This window comes from Rutilus rutilus, assembly GCF_951802725.1.
Source record: "Rutilus rutilus genome assembly, chromosome: 14".
Classification (NCBI taxonomy): Eukaryota; Metazoa; Chordata; class Actinopteri; order Cypriniformes; family Leuciscidae; genus Rutilus; species Rutilus rutilus.
Window position 1 is genome coordinate 36,744,844 of NC_140219.1, and position 24,716 is coordinate 36,769,559.

Here is a 24,716-nt window from a genome sequence, read left to right on the forward strand (position 1 = left end):
TAATTTTTTGGCTTCAGTATCTCGAGAAAGGACACTTTCCCGCAGCGTAAGCTACTTACGCAATACGAGAGAACCTCTCGTAAGAGAACAATGGAAATAAAATGTGGTTTTCTTACCAGTTTTGTTGGACTCCCTCTTATGAAGACTTATATTATTTTTGCCAACACAGATACGGTTTCCATTTTTTATTACCTCTGAAACCATCTTCTTCACACCTAGATTCAGGTGTAATATAATTAATATTTGTGTGAAAGTGTCTCACTACAAGGTACTCAAAGATTGCAAAGAGACAAAGTGGTCAGATGTGTTGAAGCCAGACTCTTCCCCTAGAGGCTGCTGGAGGTCCCTGTACAAACTTCCTATAGAGAAACGCACTACGGAGGGGTGTTCACTGGGCGGTATACCCAGGTGAAAAAAAAGTGTACTTTAGTGCACTAAAAATACACTTAAGTACAAGAAAGTACATTTGTAGTACATTCATATTTTTTGTGCTAAAAACAACTGTAAAAATAATACACTATTAATACACTAATTAAAAGTATATTTTTACTTAAGTAGTACTTAAGTGTAATTAATAAAGTATACTAAATACCATTTATATTTTAAATGTATTTTTAGTGCATAAAAAAATATATACTTTTGAAAAAATAGACAGAAGAGTTTTTTTAGTGTATTTCTTACAAGTACATTTTTAACGCATTAAAAATAGTTCATTGTTTGTGTACTTTTACATAGCTATCAAAGTACACTAGCAATGAACTATTTTTAATGTGTTAAAATGTACTTGTAAGAAATACACTAAAAAACTCTTCTGTCTATTTTTTCAAAAGTATATATATTTTTTAATGCACTAAAAATACATTTTTAAAAAATAAGGCTTTTAGTATACTTTATTAATTACACTTAATTACTATTTAAATTAAAACATACTTTTAATTAGTTTATTTATAATGTATTATTTTTACAGTTGTTTTTAGCACAAAAAATAAGAATGTACTACAAATTACTTTCTTGTAATTAAGTGTTTTTTTAGTGCACTCAAGTACACTTTATTTTCACCTAGTGAAAATACTAAAGTAGTACTTAAGTGTAATTAAGAAAGTATACTAAATACCATTGATATTTTAAATGTATTTTTAGTGCATATAAATTTGTGTTTTGTTCATATAAGATACGTACAGTAATCTGTAGTTTAATCATTTTATTAAAGGGTTAGTTCACCCAAAAATCGAAAAGTTCTTTGTATTTAGTCACCCGCGTGTTGTTCTAAACCCTTAAGACTTCCATTAACCATCGCATCACAAAATATTATATTTATGATGGAATCTGAGCGCTGGATAAGTCTTCCATTGACTTCCAAGGGGCTTAAACTTGCTCGATCAGAAATCGTATTAAGACATTGTTTGAAATTGTCTAAGTGACTCCAGTGGCTCAACCATCCATTTATCAAGCGACGAGAATAGTTTTTTTGTGCCAAAAACAAACAAAAATAACGAATTTATTCCAATATCCATACTCGTGTTGTGCTTGAAAGTTGTTTACGTAGTGTATCTGCGCGAGCTTCAGGGTTCTACGTCACCAGGCGTCACACACATGACCTGCGTTGGCCAATAGTGAGCCTGTGTGGTGACGTAGAACCCAGAAGCGCTGCGCAGATAGACTACGTAAACAACTTTCAAGCACAACACAAGTAAATGGATATTGGAATAAATTTGTTATTTTTGTTTGTTTTTGGCGCAGAAAAAGTATTCTCGATGGTTGAGCCACTGAAGTCACTTGGACTATTTTAAACAATGTCTATATGTTTTCTGATCGAGCAAGTTTAAGCCCCTTGGAAGTCAATGGAAGACTTATCCAGCGCTCAGATTACATCATAAATATAATATTTTGTTATGCAATTATAAATGGAAGCCATACGGGGTTAGAACAACACGCAGGTGAGTAAAAACTGAGATCATTTTGATTTTTGGGTGAACTCCTTTAATGCTTTTAGTTTAAGCTTGCCACTTGTGTTATTTTGTTTCCCAACAGTCTGTTTGGACTTTAATAATGTTTAAAAAAAATAAAGTGTTTTTTTAAGAAAGAGATGCTTTTTGTTTGTACACATACCATTCCTCCTGTATCTTTTTAAACTATAGGTGTTTTCATTTACATGAATTACATTTACCGGTTATTTTTATCAAATGCATTACATCTAACTTTAAAATGATTATTGTATTAAACGCCTTCATCAATGGTGGACAATTTTAACATTTACATTTTAACAGTATAACTTCAGCATAAATGAGGCAGAAAATGCTACTGATAACACAGTAATAGTGTACTTGACTAAAAAAAACCCATTAACATTTAAATGTTTTATAAAAGTACTTTTGACATAGTTAAAATACATTTTTACAATAAATTAGTTTCCATAAATATAATATGATTGTATATTCTTATATTTTAAAGAATTTAAAGGTGTATTTAAAAATGTTTTAAAGATGGGTTCTATTGCTCTAAGGGGGAAAAAAATTAAAGCTGAAATAATATTTTAAAATCATGTTTAAATTCATCTTAAGTTTGTATAAAAATAGCACAGTTGATATATTCTTATATTTTAAATAATTTATAAGTCAGTGTATTTAAAAATGTATCAAAGATTTAATCTAAAGATAAAATTAAAGCTGAAATAGTATGTTAAAAGCATATTTAAGTTCATCTTCAGTGTGTCTCAAATAGCACAGTTGAGTACACTAAGATCTTAAGTTTATATTAAGAAGTACTAAAGAACAATTTTTAGTATATTAAGTACAAAATAAGTGCGTGAAAATAGAGCACTTTAAATACATTATGGAAGTGTATTAAGTGCACTTAAATAAAATGTATTTTAGTGTACTTTTTTAATCTAGGAATACATTATAAGTATAATTTGTATATAATTACATATTATTATTATAATAATTTAAATAGTTTATTATTGTATTTAAAGATGGTTTCAATTATACTAAAACTGGTAACGAAATACATTTGTTGAAAATATGAAATAGTATATTAAAAATACACTTTAGTTTATCTTCAGTGTGTCTCAAAAAAGCACAATTGAGTACACTAAGATGATCTTAAGTTTATATTAAGCAGTACTAAAGGTAAGCTTTTAGTATATTAAGTGCAAAATAAGTGTGTCGAAAATAGAGCACTTTAAGTACATTATGAAAGTGTATTATGGAAGTGTACTAAGTGCACTTAAATAAAATGTATTTTAGTGCACTTTTTTTCACCTGGGTAGCTACTAACAGACATGTGGCACACATTGACCCCACTGTAGGGAACGAATGTCCTTATTTTTTCAAATTAATTAAATGTTTTTTTTCATCTATATAATGAAATTGTACAAAGGTTTGGGTTCTTTTTGTTTTGTTTTTTTGTAAATATAAAGGATGTGTTACGGTTAAATATTTGTTGAGGTATGTCTATACAGTGTAATTATAAATTAAGGTGAGTTAAAGGTCTCTCTCTCTCTCTCTCTCTCTCTCTCTCTCTCTAATAATTTGTTTTTAAATGGTTTAAGGTTAAGAGGATTATTTCAGATCTTAGACGGGTAGGTTAGAGATTTGGGGGTAGTTTTTCGTTTTTGGACCATATATGTTGCATCGGACAGGAAAAATATATTGTTAATTAATTTAGTGGAAGGAGGAGCAAAGATGGCAATATGGTTAACACGGGAAAGGAAACTGAAAGGAGAAGGGGAAGTCGGTCCTGAGGTGGTTTTAAAGGCTCTTATTGTAATCAAGGCAGAGTTTGCATATTTTAAACTGATGAATAATCTGGACAGATTTATTGATATTTGGGCTTTGAATTATGTTTTGTGCACAGGGGATTATGAAAATGAGCTGGTATTAAGTTTATTATGAGTTTTTGTGACTGTTAAAAAAAGTTTAAATGAGGATTGTAAAATTGTATTTAATTGCTAAATTTATGTGAATTTATGAATGTTTTTGTGTGGATATATGTGTATGTATGTACATTTGAGAAAATAGATATGTGTATGAGATTTTTTATTTATTCATTATTATTTTTTCAAATTAATAAAATGTTTTTTATCTATATAATGAAATTGTACAAAGGTTTGGGTTCTTCTTTTTTTGTTTTGTTTTTACGGTTAAATATTGGTTGAGGTATGTCTATACAGTGTAATTATAAATTAAGGTGTGTAAAAGGTCTCTCTCTCTCTCTCTCTCTCTCTCTCTCTCTCTCTCTGCTAATGTAGGTTAAGCTGCTGTTGTATGACAGGTGAAAGTTGTTCTGCTCTGACTTCAGCTCTGAAATCAAACCCATCACACCTGAGAGAGCTGGACCTGAGCGAGAATAAACTAGGAGACTCTGGAGTGAAAAACCTCAGTGGTCTAGTGATGAATCCACAATTCAAGCTGGAGAAACTAGAGTTAGTATCATTATACTATACAGCAGTTACAGTGAGATGGTTTAAACAGAAACAAAAAGTTTGCTGTTTGGTTTATTTTAAAGGTACACTGTGTAGTTTTTAAAGTATTTTATTAGCTAAAACGAATGTCCTTCTGAAGAGTCAATAAATCATTTGTTTTTAAATGGTTTAAGGTTAAGAGGATTATTTCAGATCTTAGACGGGTAGGTTAGAGATTTGGGGGTAGTTTTTCGTTTTTGGACCATATATGTTGCATCCGACAGGAAAAATATATTGTTAATTAATTTAGTGGAAGGAGGAGCAAAGATGGCAATATGGTTAACACGGGAAAGGAAACTGAAAGGAGAAGGGGAAGTCGGTCCTGAGGTGGTTTTAAAGGCTCTTATTGTAATCAAGGCAGAGTTTGCATATTTTAAACTGATGAATAATCTGGACAGATTTATTGATATTTGGGCTTTGAATGATATTTTGTGCACAGGGGATTATCAAAATGAGCTGGTATTAAGTTTATTATGAGTTTTTGTGACTGTTAAAAAAAGTTTAAATGAGGATTGTAAAATTGTATTTAATTGCTAAATTTATGTGAATTTATGAATGTTTTTGTGTGGATATATGTGTATGTATGTACATTTGAGAAAATAGATATGTGTATGAGATTTTTTATTTATTCATTATTATTTTTTCAAATTAATAAAATGTTTTTTTATCTATATAATGAAATTGTACAAAGGTTTGGGTTCTTCTTTTTTTGTTTTGTTTTTACGGTTAAATATTGGTTGAGGTATGTCTATACAGTGTAATTATAAATTAAGGTGTGTAAAAGGTCTCTCTCTCTCTCTCTCTCTCTCTCTCTCTCTGCTAATGTAGCTTAAGCCGCTGTGATATGACAGATGAAGGTTGTTCTGCTCTGACTTCAGCTCTGACATCAAACCCATCACACCTGAGAGAGCTGGACCTGAGTGAGAATGAACTAGGAGACTCTGGAGTGAAAAACGTCAGTGATCTACTGATGAAGCCACAATTCAAGCTGGAGAAACTACAGTTAGTATCATTATACTGTACAACAGTTACAGTGAGATGGTTTGAACAGAAGCAGAAAGTTTGCTGTTTGGTTTATTTTAAAGGTACACTGTGTAGTTTTTAAAGTATTTTATTAGCTAAAATCATTGTCTTTATTCATAAATATGTCCTCATTGTTGTAAAATTTCCTCTGCCAATGATCTGACTTATCCTCGTAAGCGAAGAATTTCTTATCTTTATTTACATTAGACGGGTAAGTCCAAGGAGGCCTCCATGGCGTTCCGACATTTTGAAAAACTATAATAGCAGAGAGGAACAAAAAGCACTAGCCTTCCTCAACGCCTTTCCACAACTCATTTTCGTTCAGAGCCAGCGTCACGTGACTGAAACCAGCTGAAACAGACAAGGAGATCAGTGAGAGGCGCTTGTCACTGCCACGGCAAATCTGAAAGGCTGCACTGCCTGGTACTTCATAATGCAGGATCTTACTTATGCCAAGCCACAGGAAATGATTTTTACAGTCTGTGATTCATACTGTAACATTCGTTTGTTCGTTGTGTGTCAAGTTGCAGTTTGAAATAACGAACCTCATCACCCAACAGAAAACTCGATGAAGTGCTATTGGAAGACATGTTGTCAGCTTCTTGGCACATAACGGCTACCGTAGTTGCAACACGCATTTGAAAAGGCGAGGCGCTAGAGAGCACTATTCGTTTGAATGCAAAATACAATTACACCACTAAATGGGAGAAATTCCTACACAGTGTACCTTTAAGGCAGTGTTTCCCAACCCTGCTCCTGAAGGACCCCCAACACTGCACGTTTTCTTTGTCTCCCTAATCAAACACCTGATTCAACCCATCAGCTCATTAGAAGAAACTCTCGGACCTGAAATGGGTGTGTCAGAAAGAGGAGTCTCATCTTTCTGACTCCTTCAGGAGCAGGGTTGGGAAACACTGCTTTAAGGCAACTGGAGCATCATCATTTATAGCACTGCACTTTCTCAAGCATTGGGTGATTGTCTATTTTCTTTTGTTTTTTGATTAACATTAATCACACAGAATATTAGGCTGCTGGTCCGGCCCTTTAAGACCTGCAAGAACACATAAGATTTATTTTTGTTCACGTTCATTAAAGACATACCCGACTGTGTTTATGTGAATACTCGCCAGGATGTGCATTTTTACATATAATTTTGACTATTCAAACCTAATAATCCATGAAAGAGAACTGAAGTCTCGATCGCATGCTGTGTGAAAGGCGTGTGTGCGCTTCAGGGGCCTCATTTATATCGTTAAAATCATCTTCTTCAGACAGTCTTTTTGAACAAGACCAACATAGGTTTCTCGCCATAGAAAAGCACCTCTTCAGCGGACCGAATCACAAGCTGCTATTACTGTGAACGCGCCGCTCCGCTGCTGTGTGTGTTCCGGTGAGAAGATGAACAAGAAGCTGAGATTGTGACGCGCTCTCAAAAGCTGTTATATATTGACGTTTTTATATATTGTTCATCCAAAGCATCACTAAAATATTTAAATGTTTTTGTTTATTTAAATGAAAAGTTAAGTTCTGATCTATTATTCTCTCTTACTGTTTTATGATTCAATAACATTACAAAGTGAAACTATTGCAGGTGTTTTTCATTGCACGTTTTTCAATGTAAAAAAATCGTTCCGTTTTTTATAATTTTTTGGGGAAATTATTTGGTAGTCAGAGGTGTGTGTGTGTGTGTGTGGTTGGGGCGAGATTTGTTTAAAGGTTTAAAGGGGAACGCGACCAAAAAAGTTTGAGAACCACTGATTTAAGCAAAGTGTGTATTCAGAGGTTGGAGGGCGAGATCTGGTAGTTATCACTGTTCTTAAGATTATATGTGACAGGATTCATGTATTTTATTGTTTTTGGAAGGAGCTTCGTATCTTTGATTCTGCTTTCAGCTTTGCAGATGGTCTCTACTAAACACTTTCTGTAGTTAGTTGAGTGTTTTAAATCACTATTTTATCTACATTATAATTGATTTTAAGGATTTATATGGTTCTGGTAATGTTAATAATAACTGATTAATCAGCTGAATGTTAAATTTTCCTCTCTGTAGACTCTGTGAGTGCAGTGTAACAGAAGAAGGTTATAAAGCTCTTGCTTCAGCTCTGAGATCAAACCCTTCACACCTGATAGAGCTGGATCTCACAGGCAATGATCCTGGAGAATCAGGAGTGAAGCAGCTCAATGATCTACACTGTCAACTGAAGACACTGAGGTGAGACAGGGTCTAATAATTAACTAAATCAATCATATGCAGGAGAATTATTTATAGAAATATTATTTCAGTAAAACAATAAGCTGTTCAATCTGTTGTTGCATCAAAGTTGACAGTGATTTCAAGACACAAATCCTATAAAATGGTTTTCATCAGCACCAACTGCTGGATATTTTCATTACACCAGGTTTAGTTGAGAACTGAATTGAATCTGCTTCATCTTCTCTTCTGCAGGTTTTTGAGTCCTGCTGCAGATGAAGCCTGTCAGTATGTGAATAGAGTTGTGGGTAAAAACCCGTTACTCCTGAGAGAGCTGAATCTGAGTGGACGTGAACTAGGAGACACACGAGTGAATCAGCTCGCTGCTCTACTGCAGGATAAACACTGTCAACTAAACACACTGATGTGAGGATTGCTCATTTATTCATAATCTTACATTACTTTTAATAGTCATGTTACTGTATCTGATGTAATATTTCCTGAGATGAGCCTGAGTTTTCAAATTATATTTGTGTAACATTTCCATCTTATTATTTTGTGATCTGGTGAAATGAAGATGATCTCACTTCCTGTGTCTGTTTTATTTGTTTATAAAGATGATGTGACTTTACAGAATAAAGAGTTAATTTCTTTTCTTCTTCTTCTTCTTCTTTCTCTCTCTCTCTCTCTCTCTCTCTCTCTCTCTCTCTCTCTCTCTCTCTCTCTCTCTCTCTCTCTCTCTCTCTCTGTGCTAATGTAGGTTAAGCTCCTGTCGTATGACAGATGAAGGTTGTTATGCTCTGACTTCAGCTCTGAAATCAAACCCATCACTGAGAGAGCTGAACCTGAGCGGGAATAAACTAGGAGTCTCTGGAGTGAAAAACCTCAGTGATCTACTGAAGATCCCACAACTCAAGCTGGAGAAACTACAGTTAGTATCATTATACTGTACATGTTACACACTTAAAACAGACTGTGTCTTCTCTTTTGCAACTTTATTTTGCCAGGTCTGTTGGAATTATTTTTTTAACACGAAGCAACACAACAACATCTAACATCAGCGATATAGCCTGTGTTCACTTCACTTGGCTCAGTTTTTTCCCGACCACACTACTGCGCTGGCTTATGACATCATCATAACTGAACTTTCACCTTTCAGGAACATAAATCAGAATAATATCCAGAATATTTATCAATTGAAACTGCAATGAAATATAGTGATTTCCCTTACAGAATTCTAAACATATTCTAGGAAATTATGGAATAATTTCATAATTCCATAATTCTAGGAAATTATGAAATTATAAAATAATACTTCTAGGTCACAACATACAGCAGTCAAGTCAAGTCATCTTCATTTATATAGCGCTTTTAACAATGTAGATTGTTTCAAAGCAGCTTTACAGAGATAAACGTATACTTTATGGTAACAGAGATTGTTTTGGGTTTATAGCGGTTCTTTAATAAAGTTATTTTCCAGCTAAAGTTAGTTTTGATTGATTCACTTCCGTTGCAACGATCATTTGTTATTAAATTAGGGGCCGCTAAGACGACACCATTCTCTCTACACAGACTTTAAACGCGAACCTGTGAGAAACGCTGATGGCGTTCACATGCGCATTAGGAATTGGTTCTATAGTTATGTGCGTTTGAATAAATGTGCGCAGGTTTGGAATTCCCTACAAACCAAGCCTAAACAAAGTACTGCTACCTTATAAAATTTGATATAGAATAAAAAATTGTATTGTTACTTCGGGGTAGGTATGTGAAACGAATTTCCCGAAAATGCTTTATCTGTAGAGTGGTAATGGGATTCTCCATAGGGAGAGACTAGTTGGCACGTCAGCACTGCGTTGACATCGGGTCCAGGCGAAGGTCCTTCATCAGATCTGGATACGGCCCGGATCCGGCAGGCTGCGGGAAATCCTCGGGATAAACAAAGACACTAAAATTAGCGTAGATGCCATTCTTCTTATAATGTAACGAGTACATCAGGATTTATGGGAAGTGTTCCCGGTTCCGGCTGATCTAATCTATGCAGCCTAACATTGAATTAAAGAAGTCTATAATGTGTTATGTGAATGCTAGGTCAAAGAGATGTGTCTTTAATCTAGCTTTGAACTGACAGAGTGTGTCTGCTTCCCGGACAATGGTAGGAAGACTGTTCCAAAGTTTTGGTGCTAAATAGGAAAAGGATCTACCGCCAGCAGTCGATTTTGATATTCTAGGTATTATTAAATGGCCGGAATTTTGAGATCGCAATAGACGTGAAGGACTATAATGCGTTAAAAGCTCGCTCAAGTACTACGGAGCTAAACCATTTAGTGCTTTGTAAGTAATCAGCAATATTAAAAAATTTATGCTGTTTAATAGGGAGCCAATGCAGTTTTAACAGAACCGGGCTAATATGGTCATACTTCCTGGTTCTGGCAAGAACTCGAGCTGCTACGTTTTGAACCAGCTGTAGTTTGTTTATTAAGCGTGCAGGGCAACCACCCAGTAGAGCATTACAATAATCTGTCCTTGAGCTCATGAACGCATGGACTAATTGTTCCGCATTTGTCAATGAGAGCATATGGCGTAATTTAGATATATTTTTAAGATGGAAAAATGCGGTTTTACAGATATTAGACACGTGACTTTCTTTTTTTTTTTTTTTTTACACATTTTCAATTACACAAACAGTGTAAATATAGACAGAAAAAAAAAACAAATAAAGACACATAAACTCAAATAAAAATGAAATAAGTGGAATACACATTCCCTCCCTCAGAAAGAAACAAAATAGTATAGATAATATAATATAAAAGTAAAATCAACTACAAAAAAAAAAAAAAAAAAAACTGCTCAGAAGTAATACAAAGCACTGTTAGTAAAGGAGCAATCAGCACCAGTAAGAACACGCTTGTTATCTCAACAAAGTGAAATACATGTACATGGCGAGAAGCACCGATAATGCATACACACCTAAAATACCCACAGGGTTATAGTCTCGACAAGTACAACACAAAAGGCTGCCACATTTTATCAAAGGTCGCAGAGGTCAAACAAACGCTATGTCGAACCCTCTCTAGATGCAATAGATGAGTGATTTCTAATAACCAGGTCTTAAAAGATGGCACATTTTCATTTTTCCATAAAGTTAAAATATTCCTTTTTGCAATGACCATACTATATTGTACCGTTTTTTGTTGAAGATGGGTTAGAGTAGTAAGGTGTCGGGCCCCGCCCAATATAGCAGTGTAAGGGTCTGGGGTGATATCACAACCATGAATCGTGGAGAGGCAATTGAAAATATCAGACCAGAATTCGTATAGCTTGGGGCAGAACCAGAAGAGATGACCAAGAGTGCCCTCTTCTGCTTTACATTTTGGACAGATTGGGGAAACAGAGGGATAAAAAGAGTGTAGTTTAGTGCAGGAATAATGGAGTCTATGGATTACTTTGAATTGGATGAGTTGATGTCGAGAGTTTATCGAGCAGCAGTGGATGGAGGAAAGGCAAGTATCCCAGTCATCAACACTGATTGTAATACCAAGATCTTTCTCCCAGGCTTCCTTTAGGTGTCGAGTAGGAGCAGGCTCATAGGCTGTAAAAATGTTGATAAAACGAGAGATAAGTCTCCTTGAATCAGGGGCCTGGTTTAGTAGAGCGTACAAATCTATGGAGACAGGGAGTGACTCAAAGTTTGTTATGTTTTTGCGTGTGTAATCCCTAATCCGGGGCCCGTTCTTCGTACGTTGCTTAAAACATCCGAGATCAAATGAGACATCCAAGATGATATTATTGTGCTAATCATGATCTGGCTAACTCGGTTCTTCGAACACACTTGCCGGATATGATTAGTATAGCTGGATTGAGTCATCTGAGATAATTGCGCGTTCATGCGCTGGTTAAAAGGGGATATGTATCGATAGTAGAAACATTGATCAGCAACGCTGCTATTGGCTGCTCAGTGTGGCCAAAGAGTGCGCACAGTTTTTCTCCTCAGCAGAGCAAGAACTAATAGTCAAAGTTTATTCGGAATTTTTATGTTTAATTAAAACGCCAGGGAACACCTCAAAGTCTGCAAAAGCCAGGAGAGAGGGCTGGCAAAAAGTAGCAGACAATTTAAATCCGTTAGAAGTGGCCATGTTAGATGTTTTTATCACTTATTAGCCTAAATTTTTGTATTTTAATAATTGCATAATTACTTTGTTCATTGTAATGTCAGAGTCACCACACTAGAACATGGGAACAAATAAAAGTGAAGTACAAAAATATTCTACATAATGGTAATATTTTGTTATATAGTCTCTTTTATAAAAGGCACTGTTAAATAAATGGTTGTCTGATTATAAAAGCAACCAAGAAAAAGGCTGAGAAAAGAAAAGAATAGATCTTAGTAGCCTACACTGTAAAATAATTTTTGCTGCATTAAATTAAGGCCGTATAGTCATTTCAACTGTTAAATCTTGAGTGATGAATTGCTTTGACTTGTGAAAGTGAAAACTGATAAACTTATGTTAATGTAAAAATATGAACACTTGTATCTGTTCCCAAGAAAGTGGTGGCTGAAATATGTGCAGTAAGTGGACATTTTCTAACTTTCCAAAATAAATAAAGTATAAGACTTTGTAATGTCCATTTGTTTCCATTGCACTGGACAGTGAATAAACCCTCTCAGATAACTGTCATATGGAGGAACTAGCCTACCTGCAAGTGCATAAATAACTTTACTTAATTTATACTTGTATGCTTTATGGCTGCAATATAAGTTGCAGGATTCCACATCTACAGAAAGGCCTTCAGAAGAGTCTGCACAGACAGAGGAGACATAGGCCTACAGGTGGGCAGTGGATAGCCAACTTTTCCTTTTTATTTGTTGCATGAGGCATGTGTCTAATATCACTTGTTGCAGGCACTTGACCACTGGCTTTTCTTTACAAAGAACAACTGAAATAAAACTCAAGGAACTAAGCATATTTGTATTTTATTAAACATTTAATGAAAAGTGTGTTTTTTTGGCAATGTTGTGTAATATGGCACATGCAACAATGTCACAGGCCCTGTCAGGTGTGCAACCCTCAAGAGTTTTCAGACACTGACATCTTCCCTTTAGTTAGCCAAAGTTAATTTCATTGTGTGCCCTTGTCCTGGCTAGAGCTGCATTGTAACTGGTTTGGGTCAGGGAATGGGGTCATAAAACACCTGTCTGCAGGCAGGAACATGTCATAATCACCTATGAAAAAATGCAGTTCTGTTAGGATCAGCATAAGTGTATGTAATACAGTGAGCTTGATATTTGATTGTGGAACTTTTCTTACCACTTTCAAATAATGTGCATAAATGTGAATCTCTGAAAATGCTTAAGTCATGCACAGATCCTGGCCATTTTGCTTTCACATTTGTGATATGGAAGATTTTAGTCAATTGCCTTTTTTTTTTTTATATATAGTTGGGGGCCTTAAGCACATAAATAGGTAATTTCGCGCAAATTCATCTAAAAGCGCCAAATTTGGCACAGATGTAGCTCAGGTCATACCGTAATGATTTAGCTAGGGCGCCGGAGCCAGCGACTCTCGGGGCCAAAATGGCGGCCAAATCCAATATGGCCGCCGCCCGAAAAGGGTTCTGGCCTTAACTTTTGAACCACATGAGTTACAAATACAAACTTGATATGTTTTTCAGCTTAATTGATCATGAGAAACACATAGGAATGTTTATATTTATGACCCAGTATATCTGGACCCCTTGATCCTCCAATTCCAATATGGCCGCTGTCCAAAAAAGCAGTTTTGGGCTGTAGTATGGGGCCTTACACACCATTGTTCGAGCAAATTCATCTACAAGCACCAAATTTGGCACAGATGTAGCTGAGGGGATACTGAAATGATTTAGCCAGGGCGCCCGAGCCAATGGTCCCTGAGACCAAGATGGCGGCCAAATCCAATATGGCCGCCGCCTGAAAGGGTTTCGGCTATAGCTTTTGAGCCAGATGAGATACAAATACAAACTTGATGTCTATTTTACCTTCTTTGACCATGGGAAACCCATAGGAATACTTACATTTGTGATTGGGTATATCAGGACCCCCCAAATTCCCTAAATTCAATATGGCTGCTGTCCGAAAAACGGTTTTGGCTACAAATTTTGAACCAAATGTGCTACAAATGAGGATGTGGTGTCTATTTTATGTTTATTGACCACAGGAAGTCCATTGGCATATTTATATTTATATTTATGCTTGTGTAAGTCTAGAACCTGTATTCTTTTCAAGACTGTGGTTGAAAATCCTTTATTTTACCACAACTTTGAAGGTTATTCTCAATGTTGATTCATTTCCTTATAAAAGTGAAATGGTTTTCAGTTTACCACAGGTGAATACATTTCAAAGTGTAATCATATAAGAAAGAATAAGACACAATTATTATTGCAAGGCAATATTTATATTATATCAAATTGTTAAAATAATAATATAGTCAATTTTTCCAAAACTCTTAAAGGTTTGCTTAGCATAACAAAAAAACAGCAATAAAATAAAAAACAACAGTGAATTCTCATGGTCTCTCACACAGAGCCGGACAGTAACAGAGTACATTTACTTGAGGGATCTGTACTTTACTCAAGTATCATTTTTGGGGAGTACTCATGACTTTACTCAAGTACATTTGAGAGGCAAATATTGTACTCTTTACTCCACTACATTTCTATCCATAACCGTGAGTACCCGTTACTTCTTAAAAAAAAAAAAAAAAAAAAAAATCTCGGAAACCCTCAATTTGCTGGTTCCCTCTCAAACGTGATTGGATTGTGCAGGCGCCACTGATTGGGACAGCCTATCAGCAATCACCTCAGCTTTCCACCAAAGTCAACTCCATGGTCAGATTTAGATAAGAGACGAAACCATGGACGAAACAATGGATGAAGACGCAGCAGGTCCATCCCGGGAATGTGCCAACCCGTGGCCCCACCTCACCAGACGATTTCAATTTTCTGAACAAGTTAATGATAGTTTTCGGTTCAAGTGTTTGCTGTGTTTACCAATGTAAGCACTGTGGCAGTAGTAATGCAATATTTACAAAATTGACTCTTGTACTCTTGATACTCAAGTACTTTTAAAAACAAGTACTTTAGTACTTTTACTTAAGTAAACATCTGACTGTAGTACTTTTACTTGTACTTGAGTAAAATTTAGCAAGGGGTCTCTGTACTTTTATTCAAGTAATGAAGCTGTGTACTCTGTCCGCCTCTGCTCTCACATGAATTATCATTATCACTCACAATCACTGGATCTCTCATTGTCTTCACCATCATTGTTTGTACAAGCACCCTCACATGCACATATAGAAGTGCAACGAACTCCGGCTTTACAGCACTTACAGTGCCCTCTACATGCTGTCTTGCAGCCACAGTGGAGGAGAATGGTGCAGGCTTTACTGGCGTCTCCGAGATTAGTCCAGTAAGGTTCCCAAGTCTTGCTCGTAGAGTCCCGAAACCATCCCCATGCATTAAACTCTGGGATATCTTGCTGGACAGCGGTTGCCTGATTTCAGTAGAAGCTGGCCTGCAGCAGTGCTCTTTTGATGTGCTGAATCAATGCAGCTTGGGTGGGTGGCAGGTTCTCGAGAGACTTGGTACCATTCGAGAAAAGGTGATGTCTAGCTTCATCTACACGGCTGGAACCACAGCTCTTGCTGTACATGATGACGACCATACGCTCCAGTCTTTGGACATGGACGTCATTGTTGATCTGTTCAGGCTCCAAGGTGAGGGTAACCAGAGATTCTGTGAGATCTGGTGTTGCCTCCCAAGCTGCCCATGCACTCTTTTTCCCATGGCACAGGAAGGCTGAGGTTGTGTCACAGCCTGTTAAAGCGTGGAAGAGTGGTAAGGCTAGTGACTTCTGGGGACCAAGATCCTTGCTGATTTCATGAGCAGGAATGTCCCTATAGTTTTTTCCAGCTGCAAAGCCGATCCAGAGCTCTGTGAGGCCGAGTGTGTTGAAGAAGCAGATGGCAAGGATGACAACATTGCTGTCAACGGTCTGGACAAATGCCTTTTTATGGCCATTGACCCCAGCATGTGCAAGATGCAGGATTATTCTAGTGCTTCTGGATGATTACAAGGCTGAAGGGCAGACATGTCATACCCTGGTCTGTTGGAGAGTACAGCATCTTTCTTGGTGGAAAGGAGGAGTTTACATGACATGCCATGCTTGGTTATCTCTTCACTGATATATCCAAATAGTTAGATATATAACAATATATCTAGTATATACTGTATATAATAGATATATCCAGTTACGTTTTGGAATTGGAGTTCTCCTATCTACTTTAGTTCTTGATCCGGTTCCTCTGCGTTGGTGAGTTTGTGTTTTGAGGTTCTCCTCTGGATATGTGTCAAACACAATATCCAATCACGTGACAGATTCATTGCTCATGTGTGACCTCACAAACCCAGCAATATTGGTGTTAACGTAGTCATGGAATGTTTTTTCAGTAGTTGGCCGGACCATTTGGACCATGAGCTATGAATCTGTCACATGAGCTCATCATGTACAGCAAGACCTGTGGTTCCAGCCATGTAGATGAAGCTAGACATCACCCTTTCTCGAATGGTACCAAGTCTCTCGAGAACCTGCCACCCACCCAAGCTGCATTGATTCAGCACATCAAAAGAGCACTGCTGCAGGCCAGCTTCTACTGGAATCAGGCAACCGCTGTCCAGCAAGATATCCCAGAGTTTAATGCATGGGGATGGTTTCGGGACTCTACGAGCAAGACTTGGGAACCTTACTGGACTAATCTCGGAGATGCCAGTAAAGCCTGCACCATTCTCCTCCACTGTGGCTGCAAGACAGCGTGTAGAGGGCACTGTAAGTGCTGTAAAGCCGGAGTTCGTTGCACATTACATAAATGGGTTTCCCATGGTCAAAGAAGGTAAAATAGACATCAAGTTTGTATTTGTATCTCATCTGGCTCAAAAGCTATAGCCGAAACCCTTTCAGGCGGCGGCCATATTGGATTTGGCCGCCATCTTGGTCTCAGGGACCATTGGCTCGGGCGCCCTGGCTAAATCATTTCAGTATCCCCTCAGCTACATCTGTGCCAAATTTGGTGCTTGTAGATGAATTTGCTCGAACAATGGTGTGTAAGGCCCCATACTACAGCCCAAACTGCTTTTTTGGACAGCGGCCATATTGGAATTGGAGGATCAAGGGGTCCAGATATACTGGGTCATAAATATAAACATTCCTATGTGTTTCTCATGATCAATTAAGCTGAAAAACATATCAAGTTTGTATTTGTAACTCATGTGGTTCAAAAGTTAAAGCCGGAACCCTTTTTGGGCGGCGGCCATATTGGATTTGGCCGCCATCTTGGCCCCAAGGGTCGCTGGCTCCGGCGCCCTAGCTAAATCATTTCGGTATGACCTGAGCTACATCTGTGCCAAATTTGGCGCTTTTAGATGAATTTGCGCGAAAATGTGCTTAAGGCCCCCAACTAATATATATATATATAATATTACTAATCTGGAATATTAAGAATCACAATAGTAACTGGGCTGCACATTTACATTGTGAACCCTCTTTCTGTTCACATAATCCCCTTCATTGAGGCCTTGATGGCAGTCTATAGCCTATAGTCTACCAATCACGTTACTAAAGCCTGAGTGACATATAGTGTAATCGGCATGGTCATGATTGCATGATCTTCATAAAAAATTATGATAGCCTAAAAAAAAAGAAAAAAAAAGAAAAAATGCTTTAAAAAAAATGCTTTACAACATTGGGTCTTAAGTGGCTTGGAAATGCCAAAAAAAAAAACAACCTAAAACTGTTTTTTAAACCTTAAAGCGCCAGGTAAATTCCGAATGACACGACAGACAGCACTTTCCATCAAGTTCTCCGCATCTCCAATAGTGTAAAGGAAAGAGCCACTCGCAAATAATCTTAGGGCAATGCAAACAGTTTGTGCTGTAGACTAGTTAAAGCCCGACTCCGACAAGTCGAAAATAAATGTGCGTTTCCAACAAATTAATAATGTAAACGACAATCTCACGAGTCACGAGAAAATATATATATCTCAGAAAGTGCACTATCGCGCTGCGCTGGACTTCCCGTATCAGCTCCGCTTATAAAGCCGCAGTCTAATCCTGTTAACATGAAATAAGCCTGCTCCCGAGCAGGTTTAAGATTGCGCACCTGTTGCTATGACAGCAAGTCCAGGATGAGCGTCGAAGAACCAAACAATCCAAGATCATGCCAAATCCCCAACAATCAAATCCAGCTAACTGAGTTAGCGACGTACGAAGAACGGGCCCCTGGAGGAAACGGAAGAAATGTGAAGGTGGGAGTGCATATTTTTCCTTCAGTTGCGTGAAGGTAGCGAAAGCTTTTTCAATATAAAGGTCTGCTAAAGTGGCAAGACCTTTGTTCTTCCAAATCACAAAAGTGTTATCACTTAAAGAGGGGGGGAAAGTGGGGTTGTGGCAAATAGGGGTGTAAGCTGAAAAATCGGGTAGATTGTATGTTTTTTTTATTTGTTGCCAGATTCTTAGGGAGCTGGCAACTATGAACCTATAACCAGCAATAGCTGTCGGCAGAGCCGGATTAACGCAAAGGCAAACTAGGCACGTGCCTAGGGCCCAATTGGCGGGATGGGGCCCAGACAGAGGGACAAAAAAAAAAAAAAAGGACAAATGTCCTATCTACAATTTATTTCAAAATGTATTAATTAACTAAAAATAGTGACGATGTTTATCTTAACCATAGACTTTTACATTACGTCACATTAACGCCAGCCCATGACTGTATATATAGAGGCGCCAGCCAGTTAAGTCTGAGGGGACGTCAGCGGCGGTCAACGAACGCATCCATCAGGTGCTGCGAGTGCAAGCAAAAGCAGAAATAGGCACGCAAAGAAGCACAGCTCGTAATGCAGGTCATCGATTTTGGAGTGATTGCAATGCATTTTAAATATAAACGTGTGGGCTACTGTAGATCAGCGTCATTTCTGGAAAAATCATTCACCGCTTTGTTAGTCTACGAGTTTAAAAGAGCGCGAGCGTCATTAACGTGCCCAGACGCGACGCTTTGAATTTGCGCGTACAATGAATAACATCGCGTCGGGAGCTGACTAGTAAAAAAGCTACAAAAGTAAAAGACAAGACGTTTGTATTCAAAGTTAAAAAACCAACACACTGCAACATTTTTAAATGTTTCAAATAAAGGATCTCATATCTATGGGTCTATCTTCTATATTCTGATGCTGATGATTAGATAATACCCTGACATCATAGCCTATACGAATATTAGTTTTGATTTTTTTTCCTGCTCAGTAGCGATCGTGTCTTTCTCTTCCACTTGATTTGTGTATAGCATATTTAAGGTAGCAATGCAATACATAATATCATATTACTGATATTAATAATATGACAATATCTGCAGTCAATATTGATTAAATGGGAGGGAAACATCCTGCCCATAACGCAGCTATGAAAACAATTATAAAAGCACGTTCATGTTCATCTACTGAAGTGGTATTCTGGAACTGTGAATAAACTGAATAAAACAGCAAAATAACAACAAGAACAATAACATCTTCATTAAACAAAAAAGAGATTACCTTAGATAAAGTTTGATGTAGTAGGCTACCAGTAAAAAGTCTGGACCCATTACTATTTTTAATGTTTTTGAAAGAAGTTTCTTATTATGCTCTACAAGCCTGCATTTATTTGATCAAAAATACAGAAAAAATAGGAATATTCAGCGAGGATGTGTTAAATACATAAAAGTGATAGTGAAGACTTTTTTTAAACAACTTTTTAATAATCAAAAAATCCTGAAAAAAGGTATCACTTGTTATAAAATAAATATTAAGCACCATTTCTAACATTTGATAATATATCAGAATATTATAAAGTTTTCTGAAGAATCACGTGACACTACATTCAGCTTTGCATCACAGAAATATATTTTAAAGTATAGTAAAATAGAAAACCATTATTTTAAATTGTAATAATATTTCACTATATTATTTTTCTGTATTTTTGATCAAATAAATCCAGGCTTGATGAGCATAAGAGACTTCTTTCAAAAACATTAAAAATAGTAATTTGTCCAAACTTATGTACTGTGTAAGTAAAAATATACTAAATTTAAAATTAAATGTTGTATAAATAAAAAGGTTAGGAATCATATTTGTTTCAAGTGTTTTTTATTGGGGGTGGGGGGCCTCCAACATGAATTTTGCCTAGGGCCTCCAAATGTCTAGAACCGGCCCTGGCTGTCGGAAGTTTGTTTGTTGAAAAGAGAAGAGCAGGAAGAGAGCCTTTGGGAAGGTCCTGTTCAATTGCAAGCCATGCAGGGGTAGAATCTGTAACATTACCTGGGTGTGCATTTTGCCAATACGTCAAGGCTCTACAATTTGCGGCCCAGTAGTAGTGCTGGAAATTAGGCAGGCTAAGGCCTCCTGTCGATTTGGGTTTGGTGATGTGTTTTTTAGAAATTCGGTGTACCTTAAATCCCCAAATGAAAGAAAAGATTATGGAGTTCAAAAGCTTGAAAAATGTCTTCGGTATGAATATAGGCAAAGATTGGAAAAGATAGAGGAACCTGGGGAGAGCCATCATTTTAATTGCGTTCACGCGCCCTATCATAGATAAGGGTAACAGCCTCCAGGTTTCAATATTAGATTTAAGTTTTTCTAACATATTTAAATAGTTCAATTTATAAATTTGTTTGGGGTCTTTGGGGATAACCAATCCTAAATATTTTATTTTGTCTGTGACAATATGGAAGGGCGAGCTGTTAACAAAATTTGGGCTCAAGTTATTTTTGAGAGATAAGAATTCGCTTTTGTCCCAATTTATAGTGTAGCCGGACAGTTCACCGAATTCATTAATAAGTTCGAGTAAAAGAGGAACCGATTCTTCAGGATGGGAGAGGAACAGGACTACATCGTCCGCGTAAAGCGAAATACGGTGGTCCACTTTGCCTAGGATTAAAGGAGCAATGGAGGGGTGATTCCTTATATTGGTGGCGAGAGGTTCCATTGCCAGTGCAAAAAGTAGTGGGCTTAACGGGCAGCCTTGACGACAGGAACGTTGCAATGAAAAAATGGGTGATTTGTCACAATTGGTGACAACTGAGGCTGTCGGGTGGGCGTATAGCATTTCGACCCAGGAGGCAAAATTATCACCCAGACCAAACTCCTTTATCACCGCCAGGATGTACTTCCATTCGACCTGGTCGAAAGCTTTTTTAGCATCAAGGGCTAGAACAGAGATTTTGGAGCTTCTATCATATCTTGCATACATTATATTCATTAGCCGCCTAACATTGAAAAAGGAAAATCTCCCTGGAATAAATCCAGTTTGGTCATGGTGAATTATGGTTGTTATACACTTATTTAGTCTGTTGGCAAGCACTTTAGTGAACACCTTAAGGTCAGAGTTAAGGAGGGCAATAGGGCGATATGAAGCGGGGTCTAACTCATCCTTATCTTTTTTCAATATCAAGGAGATGTTGGCTGAATACAAGGTGTCAGGAAGCAGGCCAGTAGCGGTGGAGTGGTTGAACATCCGTAACATGAGAGGAGTTATTTTGTCTGAGTATGCTTTGTAAAACTCTATGTTAAAACCGTCTGGGCCAGCCGCTTTTCCGTTCGGGAAGGAGCGTATTGCCCTCTCAACTTCCTCTGGAGTTATATTTGCGTTTAGGTCTGATTGTGCTGAGGTGTTCAATTTAGGTAGATGGAGGGTATGAAGGAAGTCAGAGATTTGCGTGGCATCTGCAGTGGTTTTCGATGTGTAAAGGTCTTCATAAAATTGGCGGAAACATTTATTAATCTCTTTTGGATCTGTGGTGATTGTTTTTGTCTTGATTTTATGGATTGTTCGTTTAGCCTGTATGCTTTTAAGCTGACGGGCTAATAATTTATCTGGTTTGTCGGCCAGTTCAAAATGTTTTTGTTTGACCTTTAACAGCATAGTACTCACTTGGTTAGAAAGAATAGTGTTATATTTGAATTTAAGTTTCACAATCTCATTCAGTGTAGAAGGTGAGGCAGATCGTTAAAAGTCGCTTTCAAGGACTGACAACTGAGCTGTGATTTCTGACATTTCCTTTGTCTGTCTTTTTTCAGTTTAGCCTCGTAGGCTATGATGTGGCCCCGCATAACAGCTTTGAAAGCTTCCCATAGAGTGGAATCTGTAACGTCAGATGTGTCATTATGAGATAGATAGTCTGTTATGAGGTTGGCTGTTTGTTGGCGAAAATACATATCGTTGAGTAGTAGTGGGTTGAATCGCCAGTCAAATGTGGGTTTTGTCCTGCCTAAGTCTATTTTTAGTTCTATAGGGCAGTGGTCAGAGATTAAAATGTTGTGGTATTTGGTGTAGATAATATCAGAAGTCAATTTAGCATCTGTTAGAAAATAATCAATTCTTGTGTATGATTTGTGTACATGTGAAAAAAAAGAGTAATCTCTAGCAGCGGGGTGTTGAAGCCTCCAGATATCAACAAGGTTCATTGATCTAATTAGGTTATTTATGGTAATGGTGGACTTGGAAGGAGCAATCGGGCGTGTAGAAAGCCTATCAGTAAAACAATCCAATATATTATTGAAGTCTCCTCCTGCAATTAAGTGAGTGGTGGAAGAGTCCGGAATGAGATTAAAAACTTTTCTAAAGAAGCCAGGGTCATCAAAATTGGGCGCGTAGATATTAAGAAATGTTACATGCCGTGACAAAATATGACCCGTTACAATGATATAGCGACCGTTTGGATCAGAAATGGTTGAAATGTGTTGAAATGGGACATTTCGGCGAAATAATACAGCTACTCCTCTTGCTTTAGAAGAAAATGTTGACTGATAAATTTGTGACACCCAACTGCATTTTAGCCTCCATTGATCTGAATGTTTAATGTGCGTTTCCTGTAAAAAAATAATGTCCCCAGACAGAGATTTCAAGTGGGAGAAAACCTTGCCTCTCTTTAAATTGGTTCTTAAACCTCTGACATTCCAGCTTAATAAGGTTAGACTGCCACCTTGTGGCGAGGACGAAAAAGTGCTAGTAACCATGAGGAGGTAATGTCAGAATAATGTGGTGTGATAACAGCAATAATGGTATCGGCACTGAATGCACGAGCAGAATAAAAGAACGAGAAAACAAAAAACAAAAACATAACAGAGGAAAAAATGGCAACAAGATGGTAACATTAATCCCACCCCACTGTCTACTTCCCCAAACGAAGCAGAACATGAATACCCCCATAAACATTGGGAAACGATTTAACACTACAAGGAAATGTCCCGTCGGACTAATTGTACGGTTCAATGAAATAATCATAACATACAATTACCTTAACAGTGGGCCCTCTTGAGTGGCCCCATCCACCCTCATGTCTATTTGCTTACATATAAGCTAGGAAGGGCAAGGAACAGAACTTGCTCAACGTGAGAAGACGGAAGACAGCTGGCTAGTCCGGTGTCGCGCGCGCCTCTGGAAACAGCTGTGAGAGAGCGAGAGTGTCTCAGGTCGGCTGCGCGGTAGCAGCAGGTGTAATAAACTTGTCTATGAATGCCTCGGCATCAGTAGGCTTAAGAAATGTTTGCTGCTCGATCCCAAACGTGAGAATCAGACGCGCAGGAAAAAGGAGACCGTGTTTTATTCCTGCCTCCCTCAGTTTCTTCTTTACGCCATCAAAGGCCCGGCGCTGCTCGGAAACTTCAGGTGGAAAATCTGGATAAATGCTGATCCGGGCTCCATTGAATGTCAAGTCAAGTCAAGTATATTTGTATAGCGCTTTTCACAATACAGATTGTATCAAAGCAGCTATTAAATTAAAATAATACAACAAGGTTTGTTTCTAGTGGAATTTATTGATAAAATCAAATAAGATATCCCCAGAATATCCCCAACTGAGCAAGCCAAAGGCAACAGTGGCAAGGAACCGAAAAACTCCATCAAGTGACCTAATAGTGTCCTAAAACTCCATCAGGTGACCCAATGGAGAAAAAAAAAAACCTTGGGAGAACCCAGGCTCAGTCGGGGGCCAGTTCTCCTCTGGCGTTTATTAACTAGAGGCCGGATTGTAATTAGAACTGTAAGATTAAAAATATTATATGAATGCCTGGCTGAAGAGATGCGACTTTAATCTAGTTTTAAACTGGGAGAGCGAGTCTGAGCAACGAACAGTATCAGGAAGGCTATTCCAGAGTTTTGGAGCTAAATGTGAAAATGCTCTCCCTCCTTTGGTGGATCTGGATCTCCTAGGTATGACCAAAAGCCTTGAATTTAGTGATCTTAAAGAGCGCGATGGATTATAGGGCGATAGAAGATCCGTTAAATAGACTGGAGCTAAGCCGTTTAGGGCTTTATAAGTCAGTAGCAATACCTTGTAATTAATACGGAACTTTATAGGTAACCAATGCAGTGATGATAAAATCGGTGTTATATGATCATATTTTCTTGATCTAGTAAGAACTCTAGCGGCGGCATTTTGGACTAACTGTAGCTTGTTAATTGAGGATGCAGGACAACCGGCTAATAAAGCATTACAGTAATCTAGTCTCGAGGTCATGAATGCATGAACTAACTTTTCTGCATCAGAAACTGATAGCATATTACGTAGCTTAGCAATGTTTCTAAGGTGGAAAAAGGCGGTTTTTGTAACATATGAAATATGATTTTTCAAAGACAGGTTGCAATCGAGTATAACACCCAGGTCTTTTACTGTAGAGGATAAAGTAACAGGACATCCTACTATATTAAAGTTGTATTGCGAAAGGTTTTGTGGGCGTTTTTTTGAACCGATAAGTAGTACCTCTGTTTTGTCTGGATTTAATAAAAGAAAATTACGCGTCATCCAATCTTTTATATCTTTAACACACTCTGTCAATTTGGATAATTTAGCGTTTTCATCTGGCCGTGATGAAATATATATTTGAGTGTCATCAGCATAACAATGGAAACTAATTCCATGTTTCCTTATAATATTTCCAAGTGGCATCATATATACTGAGAATAATAGAGGGCCTAACACAGATCCCT

The 24,716-nt window shown here is 37.4% G+C and overlaps 1 protein-coding gene across 2 annotated transcripts in view; it reads left to right on the top strand.

Annotated features, from left to right (window-relative positions):
- LOC311304235 (uncharacterized protein) overlaps positions 1 to 24,716 on the top strand; it is an 807,935-nt gene that overhangs the window by 143,500 nt on the left and 639,719 nt on the right. The window contains exons 9-13 of one of the 2 annotated variants that reach the window (XM_084431142.1): positions 4,250 to 4,423; positions 5,291 to 5,464; positions 7,536 to 7,697; positions 7,932 to 8,102; positions 8,437 to 8,607. The exons of the other annotated variant lie outside the window; for it this stretch is intronic. Coding sequence (XP_084287268.1) covers positions 4,250 to 4,423; positions 5,291 to 5,464; positions 7,536 to 7,697; positions 7,932 to 8,102; positions 8,437 to 8,607 — 852 coding nt within the window. The remainder of the gene's footprint in view (positions 1 to 4,249; positions 4,424 to 5,290; positions 5,465 to 7,535; positions 7,698 to 7,931; positions 8,103 to 8,436; positions 8,608 to 24,716) is intronic. 2 annotated transcript variants of the gene reach the window in all.